The 22,320-nt window shown below is 40.3% G+C and overlaps 1 protein-coding gene across 7 annotated transcripts in view; it reads left to right on the top strand.

Moving 5' to 3' along the window:
* Positions 1-719: 719 nt before the first annotated feature.
* OCRL (OCRL inositol polyphosphate-5-phosphatase) overlaps positions 720-22,320 on the top strand; it is a 56,037-nt gene continuing 34,436 nt past the window's right edge. For 4 of the 7 annotated variants that reach the window (XM_059680114.1, XM_059680112.1, XM_059680118.1 and 1 more), the window contains exons 1-8: positions 720-955; positions 1,223-1,302; positions 5,485-5,564; positions 8,260-8,298; positions 14,711-14,821; positions 15,252-15,341; positions 16,186-16,303; positions 16,390-16,551. In XM_059680114.1, coding sequence (XP_059536097.1) covers positions 917-955; positions 1,223-1,302; positions 5,485-5,564; positions 8,260-8,298; positions 14,711-14,821; positions 15,252-15,341; positions 16,186-16,303; positions 16,390-16,551 — 719 coding nt within the window. In that variant the 5' untranslated portion in view covers positions 720-916. Of the gene's footprint in view, positions 956-1,222; positions 1,303-5,484; positions 5,565-8,259; positions 8,299-14,710; positions 14,822-15,139; positions 15,342-16,185; positions 16,304-16,389; positions 16,552-22,320 lie in introns of those variants that run through there. The other 3 variants (XM_059680113.1, XM_059680115.1, XM_059680116.1) reach the window with 3 other exon arrangements.

Below are 22,320 nucleotides of genomic sequence, written 5' to 3'. Positions count from 1 at the left end.
TCCATTGTAGATTCTTGAGCAAATGAATAAGAGCTGAAGCATTCCACTGGGAGTAATATTCTTATGACTCAACAGAGTAAAATGGTCAAAGGAGAGATCTATCACAATGGCTTACAATAAAGTGATAGTGGTGCAAATAGAGAGAAAACATAATTCCAAAGGAAATATTAACAAGGTTTGTTGACTGATTGGATACAGAGAAATGAGGAGAGATGAAGAAAGCATATGGCTTTGATGTTTCAAGCCTGGGTGGCTGTGTGAAATTATGATGAGTTGGTTTTGTTATTCAGTGTTGTGGTAACAATGGGGTATATTAGGTAAGGGGTCAGGGCCAGGGATATACACTTGGTTGTTGCCTGCATAGAGGTGACCTGGAAAGGGTTCAAAGATCTGAGCTTTGGGTATTTTTCTGATATAGTGGGTGTAAGGAATAAGAGGAAGAGGAGGAAGGAACATCTGAGAGATAGGATACCCAGGACCGTGCATTGTAATGGTAATAAGGACAGTTTGAATGGATGATGTGGGTCCTGTTGGCCCAACTCTTTTGAGTTCCCTCACAAATATGACTATGTTTTATTTCTGTGGCAATCTTCAAAGTCGCCAGAACAATTCTGGTGTCAAGGGCAGCATTTAAAACGTATTCCATACTGGACGTGTCGGAGACGCCCAGTCCGTCGGGTCTCTCGCTGCAGTTCCGCAGGTTGGCCGCAGGGGGCGGACTCCGTGGCGGCCTGGGAAACTGGCGGGGACGCGAGGCGACGCTCTCTCTCGGTCCGGCTCTCGGCTCCCGGCTCCGTCTCGGCTCGCGGCGTGGAGCTTCCCCTAGCCTACACGCAACGGAGGCGCGCGTGTAGGAGAACGCGAGCGGCAGTGTCGTCCGCAGTCCGCAGCCCGGCCGAGTCCGGAGGCCGCCCGGATGGAGGCGCCGCTTCCAGTCGGAGCCCAGCCCCTTGCAGTATCCGCCTGAGGGAAGGAGGAGGGGAGGCCGCGCCGGGCGAGGGTGGGGGTCGGAGGGACTGAGGAACGCGGCTGGGGCGGGAGCGGGAGCCGTTAGGCCCCGAGGCAGAGCCTCGCCGGGGGGAGGGGGGAAGGGGCCGGCGCAGGAGGCCGAGCCTCCGGTTTGGGGGTGGGCGGGCCGAGGGGCGGCAGCCTCCCTCCGTCCCGCCACGGGCTACCCCTCGCTGGCCGCGTTTTAGTGCAAACCCTTGACTAAAGCCCACATACTGTGGAGGGTGTGGAGATTAAGGGTCCTGTCCAGGAGCCCTGCACCCTGACCCTAGCCCAGAGGAACGGGCAGTATGAGTAAGTAACAGCTGATTCCCACAGGGTAGCCTGCCATTCCCTCCCAGCCCCAAACCGAGGAGCCAACCACCTTCCCCCTGATGCCGCGTGGGCAACAGGTTCAGGGCCAGGTGTGAACTGCGAGTGTTCTAACCGCGGGGCCTTGTCGCCAACTCTTAAGCCACAGGATGGCTCCTGGAAGTGCAGCTCAGTGGAAGGACTCAATGGGCAGGGAAGCAGGAAGCCTGTGTTCTTAGTTCCCGCCCCTGCAACTGACCTGAGTTGTGTAACCTCGGGCAAGTCAATAAAGGTGTCGAGGCCTTAATGCTGTCATAAGTTAAATAAAAACATTAATTGCTTACCTTATAGCCTTTGGAGTTGGAACTGAAAGAATAATAAATGTGAGAGTGGTTTACAAAAGGTGAAAGTGCTGTAGAATCACTTCATTGTTAATCTTGACAGAAGTGCCTTTTCTTAACCCCATTCAACTGGTTCCTCCAGTCTCCCCACCCGCTTAGTCCACTGGCTAGAACGCATATTCATTAATTCAGTAATGGTTTAATGTAGCCCAGTAAGTGCCCCATTTATTGACTTGACTGTTAGAAAAAGTAATGAAATGTGCAGAAATAGAAATGACATTTGGCATTTTATCTGTTGCCTTCTACTCTGCCATGCATGTAGGAGCTTGGTAAATACTGTTGACTGATGGATCAAATGATTATTTTGATAAGCTATCACTATAGCTGTTGGTTTCACTCCATCACCACTAATGCCTCATCTTCCAAGTATCTATGGTGACCATTACATTTCATAGGTCCCTATCTATCCCTGTGAGCTCAAGCCACTTCTCTTGGTTATTCACAGGTTTCTTGACATTAGAGTTTAAAAATTGCTGATCACTTAAACCCTGCCATTGCCCAACATTGGATTCTGCCTAAAAAACAATTTTTCTCAGTCCCTGCTTTTAGGTTGTTCAGACTCAGTCTGTATCTAATTATACAGAAGACATTCCCGCTGGCTTATCCTGCCCTTTTTCTGAGACTCTTAGAGCCACCCTATCTGGACATCAACTGGTTCTATGAAGTAGCTCTTCCCGAGGGCCTTCTTGGTCAGATCTGTTGATGTAGGAAGCTTGTATTCTTTTCCCCGGTTTCATCAAACCCTGCAAAACCAATTTAATAAAAATCAGTTTAACATAAATGTGAATTGAAAAGTAGACCACCACTGCCACTTCTCAGAATTACATTGTGTGACGCTAGAAAAGGGTGGAGAAATGTGACCCTTGGACAAATCAGTAAATTTTTTTGTGCCTTGGTTTTCTCACGGACAAAAAAAAATTATGAGGATTACATAAAATAGCTGCATTGTTGAGATCATCACAGCCCAGGACTCAGCTAAAAGGGAGTGAGCAGCTGGCCTTGAGATAAATGTCTCACTATCTGAACTTTTACTAGAACTTTTAAACTTGCAATGATAGCTGTCCTGACTGTGATTTTCCCACATAAAATCAAATTCTTGTGTTCCATATCTGCATAGGTTATGGGGGTACAGCAACAGCTAACATTTAATGGCTTGATTTGTGCCAGGCCCTCTTCTAAGCACTTCATCACCCACCTTTTATACAGAGAGAAATTGAGGCACCGAGAAATTAAGTCACTTGTTCACAGTTAGAAGATTTACACCCATATAACATATCTCAGAATTACATTGTCTGAAGTTTATTTAGAGATCATTTATTAGAGACACCCAATACTATCATACCATCTATAATTCTCAAATTCTAATATCTTGGGGTCCTTCTCTGAATTGGGTGTCCAGAACTTTTTTACTTTAGGCCTTTTTGTCCTAGAACTTGAAGCCTACCTTAATATTTAGTTCTGTAGTTGCTGCTATTGACTGTGGAGAAATTTACATGAGAGACTAACATTACAGTTAAAAATAAGATTTTTGGAAATGAAATCAAGCACTAACATTTATTTTTTTCAAGGAAAATAGATTATGATACAAGCTGTTGTTTCATCTTGAACCTTCCTTGAACAAATCATAGTATTTCCTAGGGATAATGCTGAATCCACATTTACAATTTGTCATTCTTTACTGCTTGATAACTACCAAATTCTGATTTCCATTGTTTTGTCATGTTCCTTTCTGTTCTAAAAGGAATGGTTAAGTAGCATTTTTGTGATTATTCTTAGCCCTACTTTCTTGTCACAATTCATTTAGTGACTAACATGTAGATATTCATTAAATGCTTGTGGAATTGAATTAAATTCTCAGATTATCTTTGTTTTCTGATGGGCTTTTGTGGCGGTTGCATTTCAGGTGTACAGTGTAAAGATTCAATATTTGTATATGTTGAGAGATGATCACCACACGTAGTTACAGTTTTGTAAAGTAAATTATGGGAATGTAACATACAGACCCATAACTGAATCTGTGTTCCTTTTTACCACCTTCACACATTTTGCCCACCTCCTACCTCCTACTTCTGAAGACCACCAATCTGTTCTCTGTATCTCTGAGTTTGTTTCTTGTTGTGTTTTGTTGAGATCATGCAATATTTGCTTGCTCTGTCTGATTTATTTAACTTAGCATAATGCATTCAAGACCCATCCGTGTTGCCTGTTTTGTGATCGTTTTTTGCTTATACATTCCAGTTGAAGCTTTACTGCTAGTGTTTAACACGGTTTCTAGTTTAGTTATTTTGAGATTATATTGGTATGTGTTCATTCCTCAAAGTAAGTTCTTCCTCCTTGACCCTTGCTTTCTCAGCCTTTATCTAGTTTCTGGTCTCCATCTGGGTTTATAGGACTCTCTGCTCAACTCATGAACTTTGCATGTTGAAAGGGTCCCACATTCCCCTAGTCACCTTAAAATACAAACCACTGCAAATTAAGGTCAGAGCAGGCAAGCAGTATTCTTTTCCTTAGTTTATTTCCCTTAGTTCTGTCTAAGCAACTTCTTTCTCCAGTTTATCTCCCCAAATGATAACAAAATAGAAATCAAACCCTTCAAAACAATGACATTTTTAATGTCAGATGTTGAACAGTTATATTTAGACATTCATCTCTGTTTATAGTTTAATCTAGTTTGTTTATTCAACGAATATTTATGTATTAGGCAGGAGACAGTGAATATGATAGGGTCTTTGCTTTCAAGGAGTTCACATGTTTGGGAAGTAAATATAACTATAATGGAGTATAAAAGTGCTGTATTACAGGACCACACAAAGGGGATGAAGTCTCCGGCTCTGCTTGGGGTATTGGCGGGGGGGGAGTGTCACACAGAAGGTTAGATTTTGAGGTGGCTCTTGGGAAGAAGAGTGTTCCTGGTAAAGAGAACCACCTGAAGACTGATAGGATTGGGGGAAGCAGGAATGTGTTCAGAATGGCCATTTAACAGTAGGTTATACCTTGATTCTGGGCCACAGCGGATAAGTAGTGAATGAGAATTAGTATTTCAGGTGTGCATAGGAATTTAGAATTCATACATTTTATACGGGGGGGGGGGGGCAAGTTTTTTAGTCATGTTTACGTAGAATTACCAGCATAGAAGTTGGAAACCAGAGGAAAAAAACATAAGGGACATAAAGGCAGTCTGGTGATATCTGCTACCTTGTTGCCCACTGGGGTTATTTTGAGTGATCTAGCTGGCTGGGCACTTCCTCTTAGTCCTCCATGAACCTGTATACTTTGAAGAGATAGAACCATTTTTTGGTAAAAGCCATGGGGATATAATTACAGAGGTATTTTATGAAATTCTAAGACATTCATTCAACAAACTTGAGCAATTGCTATGTGCCAGACACTGTGCTAGGTGCTAGAAATACTATGGTAGAAAGCTACAGTCCCTGCCCTTAGGGAGTTCACACCTAGCTGCTATTAGTTCTTCTCTCTGGTATGCATACGCTGAAGGTATAGTGCTGTAATTCATGCTCTTAAGATTGTAACCTGTTCTTAGGACATAGGCTACTCTATGTTATTTATGGCGTAGGACAGTGTGGATATTGAGATATTGATCACCACTAAATCCTTTTAGTCCTGGAGCAATATCTAGCTGTCATGATGCTCAGATCTAGGGAACAAGATACAGCTAACCTAATCAATACAGTCTAGATTTGTGTAACAACACAGCACTGTATTTTGTTGTTAAATGTTTGGATTTTTCAGTAGCTATTCGTTGATACATTCTTCTGTTTCCTAGGTTAATAATCCAGTTGCACGGGAAGGAACAGCATGTTCAAGATATCATTCCTATAAATAGCCACTTTAGATGTGTTCAAGGTACTAGCTTTAATTGCTTAGCTAGTTTTATAATGTTTTTCCATGGTCATTATTGCCTTGTTTAATACCATACATATTTAAATTTATCACTGTATGTATAATGAAACATACTAGTCTGCATGAATCTACCATTGAGAAGATGATAAATGCTTTGTCTGAGAGCTGAAGGGTTATATGGAATATATATACATATACATATACATATACATATACATATTCACACGCTTCCCAGGCTGGGGGTTAAAAATGTAGTCTGTTCAATGGGCAGGGGGGAGGGCATGAGTGGGGGGGGAGATGGGGGATAATGTGGGGATAAGGACACATGTAATAACTTAATAAAGAAATTTAAAAAAATAAAAAAATTAAAAAAATGTAGTCTGTTACCTATGTAGGTAGTCTTTTATGCTGACAGACTCATGTAAATTTAAGTGACATTCTTGGGTTTAACTGACAAACTGCTCATTGCAAAGTATCAAGGTTGCTGGGATTCACACACATTCAGCACTTTATCCCCTCACCATTTGAAATTAAAACATTTGGCAATTTACCTTGACATTGGTGAATCATAAGAAAATCAGCTCTGGGGAGGATATATTTGGCTTCCTGCCCTCAAATTTAGGGACAGAGAACAGAACATGTGTTGTTTCATCTGCTACAATGAGCAGCAAAAAATTGGGAGGTTTGTGTAGGAGGTGTTGCTTGTGTCATCTCACATTGCTCCGGAAAGGAAACTGATTACTAGAGAACAAACTCGTTATGTTTCCACTGGGTCCCTTGGCTTCATCTGACAGAAGCGTTCTGTTTAAGCTGTAGCTCCTTAGAAAACTTGAATTCTACCTTGCGTGGATTCTTTCTTAAACTACATTGAACTTTTTTTTTTGCCCCAAAAATATTTAATAAAATTTTTGAAAGAATAGAAATGTATAAAGCAAAGCAAATTCTCATCCTTCAGAGATAAACACCTAACATTTTCACCTTTTTCTACACATGTGACTTTTAGAGTTGGTGGAACTCAAACTATATGTAGTTTTTTGTTGGTTCTGTATGCCATCATGTTATGAGTGCTTTCCCGTGCCATTGATAGCTGTATACTATTCCATTTTATGAATGGCCCATAATGTAATTATTTCCCTGTGTTTGACATTTGGGTTATTTTCTGCTAGTATAAATAGTAATAGGATAAGTATCCCTGTACATAAATCTTTCTGCACATCTTTTATTTCCTTAGGATTTGTTCTTGCAAGTAGAAATACTAAGTGGATAGGACTTTTTAAGGAAGCATGTATTAAGAATGAAAAATACCTGCAATGAATGGTATCCACATTGTAGAGAAGATTGAAGTCATAACCATCCAGCTTGCCCTGTGTGAGAGAGACATTGAACAAGGCACCTGCATACCACACAAGTTGCTATAGTCACTTCACTTTTCATGGTGTAGCACCCTTTGTTGCATACCCAGACCTTTAAGGAGAAAAGCCAAAGATGGCTTTAGATTAGTATACTATTAACTCTATACCTTTTTGTACTACTTCTAGAGTCTCTTTTACCCTCTTAGTATTGTTTTTAATAAGAAATACAGCAGTGTTAGATTGAAATCTAGGAAAATATGTGTGCACACACACAGTAGTTCCCCATAACAAAAGGAAGTTACTTCGAGTTTTCATATTTTCTGTTTCCTGACCTGTGCCCTGTTTTGAAAAGTCTATAAATACTGGGTTTTAAAGAATTAGTTACTGAAGAACAAGGACAAACATATAAACAGCTATGTCCTGTGACCCTTGCTTCATCATGCTAGTAAGAGTATTAAGTATTTCCTAATATTAGACAGTTTAGTTCCTTACCAGTTGCTTCTGTTGTGCCTGAATAATGGAGCCAAATATACAATCCTGGCTTGTGAAGGAACTAGAAAAGGCCGAGACTACTCCATTTGGCCACAGTCAATCCAGGCTAATCCCATGGAGTCAGTACCCAGAGTGCAGTAACCAGGAAGATCTGGCAGGTGCCGTAGGCCAAATCCAGGGAAGTCAGAGAGGAAGAGATGGGTTGGGTCGAGACAATAAAGGTAAATAAGGAATTCCAGGAGAGCCATGGAGAGAAAAGAGAACTCTGAACATGGAGACTATATTTTGCCTCAATTTATACTTCCTTTTTGAGCGTGGGAGGCCTTGGACTGATGGGTACTAGTTGTAGCCTGAAGATAAAGAACTTTGGGTATTCTTTGTTGCTCAATGGGGCAGGGGCGGAGGTAATGGGATCACTGGGAAATTTTCAGAGACTAGATCTGAGTGTAAAAAGTAATTAACCTCTGGGCTTTTGGGGTCACTTCCTTGGCTTTTTATAAAAAATATCTAAATTTTGCTGATTATATGAAATTTGTATGTTATAGTTGGGGGGATTTAAACTCATCTTCACTTGAATTAACATGTTATGTTCCCTTGATTTGCTTTGAGGCGTTCCATTTGGTTACTTGTTCAATTCCTTTTTCTTTTAGTTGACTTGCTCATAATCTTTAGCATCAGTACTATTAAAATCCTTTTTTTTAATGCTAAACAAAAAAGCAAAGGGTTTTTAAAAAATATGTGTTCTAGGACCTAGAAGTGGTGATTGAGAGAAGCAGTTTTTTAGTTAGGCATATACTTCTTTTGGTTGTAATGACTGGTTTCTCTTCCCTGATCCTATTCTTTTTTCCCCTCAGAAGCAGAAGAAAATCTTTTGATTGATATAGCTTCAAACAGTGAGTATCTTTCTGAATGGAACTAATTTTCATTCAACAAACAACTACTTGAATACCCACTATATTTAAGACACCTTTTTGCCACATTTTTCATCTTACCATCTTATCCTATATTCTCCATTTTCTTCAGGCAGTCATACAAATTAGAATTTCTTAGGTAAGCATAATATAAAGCAGGTGGCTGGCAAGAATCTCTTAAAAAGTTGAAAATATGATCATGTTTCTAATGCTGAACTTCTTTGAGCTACCAGTATTGTTGCTATCAGTTAAATCTTTGCTATGGAATTGATAATTATAGGAAGGGCCAGAAAATGTTTAAAGCACAGAAGGTTTATGAGTTTGTTTTTTATCCTCACCGAAGGATATGTTTATTGATTTTTAGAGAGAGGGGGAGGGAGAAACATCGATGTGAGAGAAAAATATCGATCGGTTGCCTCGCATACATGCCCCTACTGGGGATTGAACCCACAACCTAAGTATGTGCTGTGGCTGGGAACTGAACCCACCACCTTTTTTAAAAACATATTTTTATTGATTTTCGGAAGGGAAAGAGATAGAGAGATAGAAACATGGAAGAGCGAAACATCAATCGGCTGCCTCCTGCACACCCCCTACTGGGGATCGAGCAGGCAACCCCTGGCACGTGCCCTGACCAGGAATCAAATGGTGACCTCCTGGTTCATGGGCCATACCAGTCAGGCAAACCCACCACCTTTTGGTGTATAGGACAGTGCTCCAAACTGGCCAGGGCATTGATTGTTTTTTAACTGCTGTTATGCTTTAAACTTTTTTTTATCCATTTATTATTTTATATGTTAAATCATAATGTTCACCTTTACTTGTTATATTCTTTTGGGAGGCTATAGAGCAGGGGTGGGCAAACTTTTTGACTCGAGGGCCACAATGGGTTCTTAAACTGGACCGGAGGGCCGGAACAAAAGCATGGATGGAGTGTTTGTGTGAACTAATATAAATTCAAAGTAAACATCATTACATAAAAGGGTACGGTCTTTCTTTTTTTTAGTTTTATTCATTTCAAATGGGCCGGATCTGGCCCACGGGCGGTAGTTTGCCCACGGCTGCTATAGAGTCTCTCTTACCAGGCATACCTTTTTTTTTCTTAAAATAATTTTGGGCTTTTATTTTAGCCCCATCCCCTCAAGGCATCCCTTTATTAAAGAGAACATCATCTTCTCACTGTTTTCATTCTTTCATTTATATCTGTTTGAAGCAAATCATTGACTTTCTGTGCAAGCTGTTCTTTGCTTATCTAATTGTACTGTTTTATGGGAAGGAGAAAATGGGCACTGTTTGATTGTTGTTGAAAAGAGTATGTGACCACATGAATCTGAATCAAACCGGTTGCCTTATCTCTTGGTTGAGTCCTTGGATGAGTGGGACTGAACTCTTATCTTGGAGTTGTGGATTGTATACATTTTTGTCACTTTTGTTTAGACACATAGTCCCTGTCCTTGGCACCATTAATTTGCATTTAACAGTTTGGGTGAGCTTTTCTGGTTTAGGTTTTATTATTATTTTCTTTGGAAGTCTTAAAGGCTAATTTCTAAAGGTTAAATAAACTCAGCTCCTGACTTCTACTGCAGGTATCCAAGATAGAGAATAACTTACAATCTATGTTTTCTTGTGCTTAGAAAGAAGGGAAAAAGAACTCTAAAAAAGTTTGAGTAAAGGTAGTTCAGCAGTGGCTGACATTGCTGCTGAAAGAAGAGACTGAAATATTCTGTTCTTAGTGTGGAAATAGGTATTTCATCCAAAGTTGAAAAATTAAACTGAAGTGTGCCTTTTCTCTTATAAACACCTAGTTTGTGGCATTAGTTTTTTTGGCCTCTCCTACATAGAAATTAGCCACGTGTTACTCTCTCCAGAGTTCAGGTAACCATTTGAATAAAATTCTTGTTATTTTTGCCCATTTAGTAATATGCACTGAAACCAAATTTTATCTTGATCCTTGGACATCATACCTAAACTTTTTTAAAAAATATTTTATTGATTTTTCACAGAGAGAAAGGGAGAGGGATAGAGAGTTAGAAACATCGATGAGAGAGAAGCATCGATCAGCTGCCTCCTGCACACCCCCCACTGGGGATGTGCCCACAACCAAGGCACATGCCCTTGACCGGAATCGAACCCGGGACCTTCCAGTCCCCAGGCCGACGCTCTATCCACTGAGCCAAACCAGCTAGGGCATACATAAACTTTAAGGCACACAGCATGTTACAGGAGGTGGATCCTGGATTTGTTAGTATAAATATACATATATGTCTCCAAAGCTCAGGCCTGGGTTTCTAGTACATAGATAGTATTTGAAACCAGAGAGATAATGTGATTGCATATAGAGCTGTGCTATCAGATACTGTATAGTAGCCACTAGATACATGTGCCTATTTAAATTAATTAAAAATAAAATTAGAAATTCAGTACCTCGGTTGCACTAGTCACATTGCAAGTGCTCATTAGCCACATGTGATCAGTGGTTACCATATTGAACAGTGCAGTTATAGAACATGCCCATCATCACAGTTAAGTCCAATGACAGTGCTGTTATAGAGTGAGAAAAAGGTTTAGGATTGAACTCTAAGGAACTCTACTTTTTAAAGGTTAGACAGAAAAGGAGATGCCTCAAAAGGCTCTGAAAATTAGTGACAAGAGGGAGGGAGGGAAGTTGGGGGGAAGGAGGGAGAGAAACTAGATAAATACGGTGTCATGCCTTTGGAAGAGATCATTTCAAGGAATGGTCAACTGTTGATACCTGTTAATAGGTCAAATGAGATAACTGAAGTGTACCCATTGGATTTAGCAATATGGAGGTTATTGGTAACTTTAACAAGTCAACTTCATAGAGGTGGTTGGAGCCAAAGTCATATTGGAGTGAATTTAAGAGAGAAATGGGAGATGAGCAAGTTGCGACTTTGGTTTTTTGAAGGAGCTTGACTGTGGAGGGGAATATAGATACGGACTAGAGTTGGAGCAAATAGGGGGTCCAGGAAGGGTTTTTTTGCTTTTAAAACGAGGGATTTGCCGAAACCGGTTTGGCTCAGTGGATAGAGCGTCAGCCTGTGGACTGAAAGGTCCCAGGTTCGATTCCGGTCAAGGGCATGTACCTGGGTTGCGGGCACATCCCCAGTAGGAGATGTGCAGGAGGCGGCTGATCGATGTTTCTCTCTCATCGATGTTTCTAGCTCTCATCGATGTTTCTAGCTCTCTATCTCTCTCCCTTCCTCTCTGTAAAAAATCAATAAAATATATTTTTAAAAAAAAAACAAAAAAAACGAGGGATTTAAAATGTGGTTTAATTTAATGATGATGGGAAGTAGCCTATGAAAGGGACCGGTTAAAAATATTCGGGGGAGGTGTCTAGGAATGAGTGTAAGATTCCTATAAGAATCAGAGGGGTTGTAATTCAAAGAAAAGATGGTCTTTGATAGGGGCTGTAATTAAAAGAAAATGTGGCCTTTTCTTTATATCTGGAGGGAAAGGAAAAAATGAGTACAGATACAGGTAAGTTTCCATGTGATGGCTTTCATTTTCTCTGAAGTGTGAAGTAAAGCTTTCAGCTTGGAATAAGAGTGCTTGAGAAGAGGGGGATGCAAAGATTGAGGATAAATGAAAAGATGTGAAATAGTTGTTCTAATAGTAGTAGGACACTAGTTGACTATGAAAACTTAGATTGCTCCCTATCATAGAGTGCCCAGTTGAGGTTAGCAATCAATTTATAATGTGTGTGTGTGTGTTACACTCTCTAGTTGCTCAGGTGTAAGTAAAGAGAAAGCAATTAGTTGGATTTCTGAGGATTGGATGTTTGCCAGCTAAGTGCTGTGGAAGAACAGAATGGAAAGGAAGTTCTGAGCTTTTGGAACAGCGTAATGATGGCATCTGTTTGGTATAAAGGGAAGTGAAAGCAGAAGGGAGTGAGTGAGTGGATGCTGAGAAAGAGGAGGGATCAATGGGCTGGAGAGGTTGTCATGTGAGCAAGTAAGGTAGAAGGAATAACAGGTCAGAGTGGGATATTTGAATTAGAGATTTATGAAGAGGTGGTGTTTCCATGATGAAAAGGTCCAGTGTATAACTGAGGGAGTCCCAGTAAGGACTAAGGGATGACCCAGTAGATGACTGAGGTGGAAGGGCAAGGTCATTGGATAAGGAAGTTGAAGGTATTGACTCGGTTTTCTGTGCTAGTTTTGAAGGGACCAAAATTTAAGGCAGGAGTTTGAGTGGAGAGGAAGTCTTATGAGTCATATATTGAACCCTGGATTCAGAAGTTTCTGGGAAGATAGTAAATGATCTCATGGAGGAAGGGGGGTAAGAAGCTGGTATACACAATGGGTGAGTCTCAAAGGAGACAGGATTTAGGGAGAAGAGGGAATGGCCTGGAAATAGTGTTAGGACAAATAAGGACACGAATCTTAAATTACATATGGTGTGGGAGGCTACAAACAGCCTCCATTTCAGAGGAGTACAGGGGGACCAGCCAGTTTGCAGGTGACTCTGATTTTTAATCTGGATGCACATAGAATCACTCAGGGAGTAATTTAAAAACTACCAGTGCTTGGGCTTCACCCACTTGGATTCTGTTTTATTGGCCTGAGGTGGGGCCTAAGAGTCAGTATTTTCTAAAAGTGCCTCTGGTAATTCTAATGCAGCTATAGTTGGAAACCACTGAAAGTTGCAGGGAATGTTCAGAAAAGTTGAGGATCTAGGTGTGTTTATTGATCACAAAGAATCCAGAGTCTTTCAGAAGGGAGCCAAATAGAAGGTAGGGTCATGGGGTAATTTGTTCTCTTTCCCATGCAGCATGGGGAAAGAGCATCTAGTGTTATTTTGTAAGCAGTTTCTGGAATCTTCTTTCCATTAAATGGGTTAATTTATTTTTAAATGTGCTAAAATATCTTTCAAGGATTGTGAGAGAGAAGACTATGTGTTCTTGTTCTAAATTTCTATCAGATTGAAACTTCTCTTTTATATTATTTTTTTATTTTTTGCTGTTTTTAATATAAATTATCTGAGAAAGAAAGGACTACTTGTGCCCTGAAGGAGCATTTTCCTGTATCTCACAGCTGCTCTTCATTGGCAGTCTATTCATGCCCTCTCTTTTTATCTCCTCCTTACAGTGGCACCGTCATTGATTTTCTTATTTCTGATCCCTTGCGTGCCTTCTTTTTTATTTATTTCTCTATTTTATCTCTTTTCTGATCACTAAATCTATGGCAATAGAAACTTAAGGAAATACAAAGGGAAAAAAAGAGTCAAAGGTTCAGCAGTGGATTTCTACCATGAGAAACTAGGATTTTCATTTTATTTTCTCATCTCTTTGTTATTTACAAGTATGAAAGAGTCCAGTTAAAGTCATTTATTAAATGCCTTCTATCTGCGAAGTCATGTCATTGTCGCCGGTAAAGTGACCAACTATCTCTGTTTTTCTGGGACATTCCTGGTCTTAGCTTTGCAAGTTCTGAGTCCTGAGAAGCCCCTCCATTGTAGACAACCCTGGGAGACCATCAAAAGTATGTGCTTGCAGGCTGCCTCTTGCTGTCAAGGAACTTATAGTTTCCAGGGGCATGAGAAAGCAATAGATGTAAATAAATCAGTTAAAATAAAAATATAAACAACTATATAGTTTTCCTAGATCACCATATCCAGATGATTGATATAGACGATAACTATAGGGCATCAGAAAAAAGGGAGATTGAATGTTGTAAAGTCCTAGATAACTTTGCTTGTAATTATACTGTTTTTCAATTGGTTGTACTTGAACCAGACCACTCCTGAACATAGGTCATTATATTGCTTTTATAAGTTTATCCAAGACATACGTTTTCCACTAGTAATGAAGTATAGATGCTTCTTCTCAGAATAATTTAAACCAATCCCATATTCTTTTCATTTTAATTAGTTTGTAAATTTGATTGCCTAGGTACATCTGTACCTAGGAATAATCATCCTATTTCTTTTACTTTCTTCACACTTCAGATACTGTTACTATGCGATCTGGATTTGAAATGGTAGGAATTTCCAGCTAGGAGATGGGAGGAGGGTGGTTGCAGAATTAATCTTTTGCTAGAATTTAGAAGTCTCTGCATTGACATCTGAGAAATATATCAGATCATAGGAAGCAATGATTTTAGTATATATTATATCAGTATATTGGGCTGCTCATTGACACAGTTCACCAGCCCCTTAGATTTCCCTCTCTGCACCACCCTCCAACCCTGCATTACCCTCCACCACCACTATCACACTGAATCTCTTGATCTGGTGGACATGCTTCCTACATTAGAGGTCTGAAATATTTGTGATCTGGACTTTCTCCTATTAATCTGGTAAGTTGAGAATATGATCCCAAGAAAGCAGTGTATTCCATAGCTGTATGTGTATGGATTTCAATTCTTTTTAGGTGGCTGCAGAATTCGGGTTCAGGGGGACTGGACCAGAGATCGCCGCTTTGAAATCCCTAATGAGGAACGCCTTTTGAAGTTCCTGTCAGAGATTCTTGCTGCCCAAGAAGGTAACTCAAGACTCCTCAGTTTTCTTTCTACTATTTGAATAGGAGTGAAGTTCTGACATGCTGATACAGAAGCAAGTGGCCATGAACAAAGTACCTCACCTCCTGAGTCTTGATAGCTGATTTTTTAAAAAATTCAAGAATAAACCCAGGGATGGGTTAGGGAACAAGTCTATTCAGCTTTAAGGACACTGAGCCAGTTTCCAGAATCTCCATTACAGCTTACTACATGACAGCTTACTACAGAGTGTAATCTGCCTTCTGTCCCCAAATGATTCCCAAGCTGCCCTCATTTTCTTAGTGTCTTCCTTTACATTCAAGAATGCTGCTGGCCCTGCATTTGAGGAGTGCTGAGTGAATGGCTTTTGGTTGTCATAAATTCCACCCAATGACGGGGCTCCCCAGTTTCTGACCATGACCCTTATCTCTCCAGCACATTCACAACTTCTTGTTCCAGAACAAAAGGACTCATCCAGCTGGTACCAGAAATTAGACACTAAGCATCAACCTTCTGGTTTTTCAGGTACTGAAAAGATTCTTTTTTTCTGGTTGCTTTGATCATTGCAGAGTCAATAGATTTTATCTAGATAGATAATATAATGTGGATTAATATCAGTGTCAGGCATCTCCTATGGCAGTGATGGTGAACCTATGACACGCATGTCAGAGGTGACATGCGAACTCATTTTTTGGGTTGATTTTTCTTTGTTAAATGGCATTTAAATATATAAAATAAATATCAAAAATATAAATCTTTGTTTTACTATGGTTGTAAATATCAAAAAATTTCTATATGTGACACGGCACCAGAGTTAAGTTAGGTTTTTCAAAATGCTGACACGCCGAGCTCAAAAGGTTCACCATCACTGTCCTATGGAGTGGTTTTATGGAGTCCATGCCCACTGATCAAGGTGCACTCCTGATCCTTTCCGTGGCATGTTAGCTCTTCAGGAGCCAGCTTAGTGTGGTTTAAAAAAAAATGCAAGCTCCAAGGCCACACTGCCTTGGTTTGAATCCCAAATTCTACAACTTACTAGTTATATGACCTTGGTCAAGTTGCGCAACAACTCAGAGCTTCCATTTTTTTTTCTGTAACATGGGAAGATTTTTAATAGCATTGACCTCACGAGGTCTTTCTGATGATTAAGCAAGATAAGATATAATCCCTTACTATCAACCAGGCATTGTGCTAAATCTTCAATAAATGTTAGCGCTCATTATTTAAGGTTCAAATTAACTGTTCTAGTTAATGTGTCAATGCTCAAATCAAACCCACTGATCAAAGCAAAGCCCTATTTGTCCTGGATAAGTTGCATGTTATCCTTCCCCCCACCCCCTGGTTTGATGATGGATTCTGTGTCCTTCAGGGCTTCTTGGATTTGAGGATAATTTTTCAATTATGAATTTGGAGAAGAAAAATTCACAAAGTCAGCCTTTTGGGGTTCACCGGGAACCTCCACCCCCACCCCCTTCAGTGAGCAGAATGTAAGTCCTATGTCAAAACGTATTTCCCATGTAGAAGACTTCTATTTTAGGCAGTTTAACTTTTGGATTTCTCATTTATTTGCTAGGCTTCCACGTGACAAAGAAGCTACTAACAAGGAACAGCCCAAAGTGACTGATACCATGCGGAAGCTCTTTGTACCAAATAACCAGTCTGGGCAGCGGGAAGGTCTCATCAAACATATCCTGGCAAAGCGAGAGAAAGAATATGTCAACATTCAGACTTTCAGGTAGGTCCGTCTTGCACTACTGAAGTATAGCAGAAAATGGCCTTTTGATATTTAAGGTATTAGTTTAATTAGCTTAATTAAGAATCAAGGCATAATGAAAAGGAATGGTTAACTGATTCAAGCCCCTATGTCACGCGTGTCAGAGGTGACACGCGAACTCATTTTTTTGGTTGATTTTTCTTTGTTAAATGGCATTTAAATATATAAAATAAATATCAAAAATATAAATCTTTGTTTTACTATGGTTGCAAATATCAAAAAATTTCTATATGTGACACGGCACCAGAGTTAAGTTAGGGTTTTTCAAAATCCTGACATGCTGAGCTCAAAAGGTTCGCCATCACTGCCCTATGTCTATCCGAAATAATACAAATGCCACAATTTCCCTTGGGTTTTCTAACTACTAATGATACTATGTCTACTAATGTTTCTGTCTACTCTTAGGGAACCAGATCAAGCTTACATGTACTAGAGCAGTAATTTTTAACTGGTATACTTAAAGAATTTTTAAAACATGCAATACCCAATTATTTAGTCAGGGACACTGACCTCTTTTCCATTAGATCATCAAATAAAAACACGACAACAGCCAATACAACAAAGCCGTCTGGTGTGAATGAATCAAAATTATACCTATTTTTCATCAGAGACAAAAGTATATTTTTTGTTGTGCTGCAGAATTTTAGTAATTAGTTTATGTGCCACGAGATGAAAAAGGTTGAAAGTCGCTGTACTAGAGAATTGTCCCGTAGCACAGTCCATAAGCAAGTGTGTTTATCTATCTGGCCTGCTGAATTTTTTTCCCACCAATATTGGAAAATTAAAGTCCACCATAACCACTAGATCTTAACTTACTTACTTTGGTAGTTAACTAAAGAACATTTCACCTAATCCTCTTGGTGGGGAGGTATGTCTTAGATCAGGGGTGGGCAAACTTTTTGACTCGACGGCCACAATGGGTTCTTAAACTGGACCGGAGGGCCGGAACAAAAGCATGGATGGTACATAGATAGTATTTGAAACCAGAGAGATAATGTGATTGCATATAGAGCTGTGCTATCAGATAGTATATTAGTTCACATTTGTAGTTTGCCCACAGCTGTCTTAGATTCTTTCCTGTATATTATATTTTTCATGTCACCCTTACATGTTGATATCTTCTTTTCTGGATGCAATGTGTGGTATGTGGTGTGGCATGGCCTGGTGTGTATTCCAATGTACAAAGCAATAACACTTTTCTTTATTTGTGAACAGTATGTACCCTTCTGTTCCAAGATTCCAGTCCCATCTGCTATCCCATTATGCCTCATTTATTCTAATTCAATCATAGCTATATCCCTATGCTAAAACCTTCAGTTCTTTATAGTCCTCATGATGCTTATATTTGTATGTAAACAGTTAAGACAATCAGAAGTTTTCCCCCATAAAACTATATCTTACTTCCAGGATTACAGATACCTGTAATATATGTGACACAGCACCAGATACCTGTAATCCTGGAAGTAAGTTTTTTAATTCAAGCACTAGTGGCCCAGGGTGGGGGGTCCCTCAGCCCAGCCTGCACCCTCTCCAATTGGGGACCCCTTGGGGGATGTCTGTGGGTCAGGCCTAAACCAGCAGTCGGACATCCCTCTCGCAATCTGGGACCACCGGCTCCTAACCGCTCGCTTGCCTGCCTGCCTGATTGCCCCTAACCCCTCTGTCTGCCTGCCTGATCACCCCTAACCTCTCTGCCTGCCTGGTCGCCCCTGACTGCCTCTGCCTCCCTGATCGCCAGAGTCCGGGGTGCAGGTGAATGGGATTCCTGGCTGGCAGGCTGCTGACAGTAAGCTATCCAACGGCCGATTCTGCAAGGAATGGGGCTCCCTCCTCCCTCCTGTCATGGTCTGGTTTGAAGGCCAGTCACGCCCCCAATTGCATGAGACCAGAGTTCCACCATCCCCCAGCCAACTGTGGCCCACAGCTCCCTCCTGCCATGGCATCCTGGGGACCACAGCCCCCTCGGCAGTCAGTGCTGGGTCACCGCGGCACCCATGGGAGCGGGTTGGGGGAGGGACCGAGAGGTCAGCAGTTCGGCCCACTCGCCAGTCCCCGCCCACCTGAGCCTACTGTATGTGCCACCTGGCATTTGGTCGTCCCTTAGGTCGATTTGGACATTACGGACCCTGGCTCTTGATAGATAGATAGATAGATAGATAGATAGATAGATAGATAGATAGATAGATAGATAGATAGCTGTTACAAAATAGTTATCCATATATATTTTTTAAATTTTTTTGATTAAGGTATTACAAATGTGTCTTTATCCCCCATTGTCCCCTCACCCCCTGTTGCCTGCATCCATTGCTTATGCTTATATGCATGTATACAAGTCCTTTGGTTGATCTCTCCCCTTAACCCCCATCCTCCCCTACACCCCCATCCTCCCCTACCTTCCCTCTGAGGTTTGAGCATCTGATTGATGCTTCTCTGTCTCTAGATCTGTTTTTGTTCATCAGTTTATGTTGTTCATTATAGTCTACAAATGAGTGAGATCATGTGGTATTTATCTTTCTCTGACTGACTGATTTCACTTAGCATAATGCTCTCCAGCTCCAGCCATGCTTTTGCAAACGGTAGTAGTTCCTTCCTTTTTTCTGCGGCATAATATTCCATTCCATAGATGTGCCAAAGTTTTCTAATCCACTCATCTGCTGATGGGCACTTAGGCTGATTCCAAATCTTAACTATTGTAAATTGTGCTGCTATGAACATAAGGGTGCATATATCCTTTCTGAATGGTGTTTCTGGTTTCTTGGGATATATTCCTAGAAGTGGGATCATTGGGTCAAATGGAAGTTCCATTTTTAGTTTTTGGAGGAAACTCCATACTGTTCTTCACAGTGGCTGCACCAGTCTGCATTCCCACCAGCAGTGCACAAGTGTTCCTTTTTCTCTGCATCCTTGCCAGCATTTGTCCTTTGTTGATTTGTTGATGATAGCCATTCTGACAGGTGTGAGATGGTACCTCATTGTTGTTTTGATTTACATCTCTCAGATGATTAGTGACTTTGAACATGTTTTCATATGTCTCTTGGCCTTCCTTATGTCTTCTTTCAAAAAAGTATCTATTTAGATCCGTTTCCCGTTTTTTGATTAGGTTGTTTGTTGCCGGGGTCCAGCCCCAGCGGTCCAGGGGTTCCCAGAGGTGTGGACGGAGTCGGCGAAGAATGTTTTACACAGAGACAGCATTCAGAACTCTCTAGCTTTCCTTAGTCTCTGTGGCTCTTCCTATGCCTGGCTGAGGCCACAGAGAGAGATCCCAAGGCAAGCTGAGCCTTTATTTTTATAGCCAGAGGTAAACAAGGTAGTGGTTACCAAAGTTACACTGTTCTTGTGAGTTTCACTTGTTTTTGTTCTTGTGAGTTTCACTTGTTTACACCATGGTTATACTTCCTGCACTTCCTCAGCCCATTAGCTTCCCAGATAAGATCTAGGGAGTGTTACAAGGTCAAGCCTAATTATGCTAAGAGGACTGTGCCCTCTAAGCTGGGAATTGTTTGTGACTTTGCCCACAGGTCAGGCTGAGGCTTAACCCTATATCGGCTCCCCACAGTTTGTCTTCCTTTTGTTAAGTTGCATGAATTCCCTGTAAATGTTGGAGATAAAACCCTTATCAGAGATATCATTGGCAAATATGTTCTCCCATGCAGTGGGTTTTCTTGTTGTTTTGTTGATGGTTTCTTTTGCTGTGCAGAAGCTTTTTATTTTGATGTAGTTCCATTTGTTTATTTTCCCTTCAGTTTCCATTGCCCTAGGAGCTGTGTCGGTGAAGATATTGCTATGGCATATATCTGAGATCTTGCTGCCTGTGGATTCCTCTAATATTTTTATGGTTTCCCGTCTTACGTTTAAGTCCTTTATCCATTTTGAGTTTATTTTTGTGTATGGTGTAAGTTGGTGGTCTAGTTTCATTTTTTTGCATGTGTATGACCAAGTTTTTTAGGACCATTTATTAAAGAGACTGTCTTGACTCCATTGTATGTTCTTGCCTCCTTTGTCAAATATTAATTGAGCATAGTGGTTTGGGTTGATTCTGGGTTCTCTATTCTATTCCATTGGTCTTGATATACAGCTTGATATCTGGTATTGAGATCCCACCGACTTTGTTTTTCTTTCTTAAGATCGCTGCAGTTATTTGGGTTTTTTTCTTTTTTATTTCAGATGAATATTTGGAGAGTTCTTTCTAGATCTGTGAAATATGCCGTTGGTATTTTAATGGGGAGTTCATTGAATTTATAGATTGCTTTGGGTAGTATGGACATTTTAATGATGTTGATTCTACCAATCCATGAACACGGTATGTTCTTCCATCTGTTTATGTCTTCCTCTATCTCTTTTTTCAACATCTTGTAGGTTTCTGAGTACAGGTCTTTTACCTCCTTAGTTAAGTTTATTCTTAGGTATCTTAATTTTTTGTGTGCAATGGTAGATGTTTAGTAATTTCTCTTTCTGTAAGTTCACTCTTGGTGTATAAAAATGCCATGGATTTCTTGGCATTAATTTTGTATCCTGCTACATTGCCAAATTCGTTTATTAAGTCTAATAATTTTTTGATGGAGTCTTTAGGGTTTTCTATGTACAGTATCATGTCACCTGCGAATAATGGCAATTTCTTCTTTTCCAATTTGGATGCCTTTTATTTCTTCTTCTTGTCTGATCGCTATGGCTAGTAGTTCTAGTACTATGTCGAACAGGAGTGGTGAAAGCGGGCATCCCTGTCTTGTTCCTGTTCTTAAGGGAAATGGTTTTAGTTTTTGCCCATTGAGGATGATGTTGGCTGTAGGTTTGTCATATAAGGCTTTTATTATGTTGAGGTATGATCCTTCTATTCCCACTTTGCTGAGTGTTTTTATCAGAAAAGGGTGCTGGACTTTGCCAAATGCCTTTTCTGCATCAATCGATATGATTATGTGATTTTTTTTCTCTCAATTTGCTTATGTGATGTATCACATTTATTGATTTGTGGATATTGTACCATCCTTGCATACCTGGAATAAATCCTACTTGGTCGTGGTGTATGATCTTTCTAGTGTAATGCTGGGTCTGGTTTGCTAGAATTTTGTTGAGGATTTTAGCATCTATGTTCATGAGGGATATTGGCCTGTAATTCTCTTTCTTTGTGGTGTCTTATCTGGTTTGGGGATTAGGGTAATGCTGGTTTCATAGAAAGAGCTTGGAAGTGTGCCTACCTCTTGAATTTTTCGGGATAGTCTGAGAAGGATTGGTTTTAGTTCTTCTTTGAATGTTCGGTAAAACTCCCCTGGGAAGCCATCTGTTCCAGGGCTTTTGTTTGTTGGAAGCTTTTTGATTATTGTTTCAATTTCATCAGTAGTTATTGGCCTATTCAGGTTTTTTTATTCTTCCTGATTGAGTTTTGGAAGCTTGTATTTTTCTAGGAATGTGTCTATTTCGTTGAGGTTGCCCAGTTTTTTGGAGTAGAGTTGTTTGTAGGGTCAGTTGTTACTTCACCGCTTTCATTTCTGATTTTGTTTATTTGGGTCGTCTCTCTTTGTTTCTTGGTGAGCCTGGTGAGAGGTTCATCAATCTTGTTTATCCTTTCAAAGAACCAGCTCTTAGTTATCCATATTAAACACACTTACAGCATGACAATATCTCTTCCCCATCAGTAAGCTCTCCCTTCAAGTATGAGTTTGGATGGAGTTGAATTGAAAAGCAACATGGCAGATCAATTAACTTTGTTTTTTTTAAATAGAGACGGCTCCTTTC

This window comes from Myotis daubentonii, chromosome X (genome assembly GCF_963259705.1).
Source record: "Myotis daubentonii chromosome X, mMyoDau2.1, whole genome shotgun sequence".
NCBI classification, from domain to species: domain Eukaryota; kingdom Metazoa; phylum Chordata; class Mammalia; order Chiroptera; family Vespertilionidae; genus Myotis; species Myotis daubentonii.
Note: the sequence above shows the minus strand (reverse complement) of the source record. Positions and strands in the feature narration are given on the sequence as shown.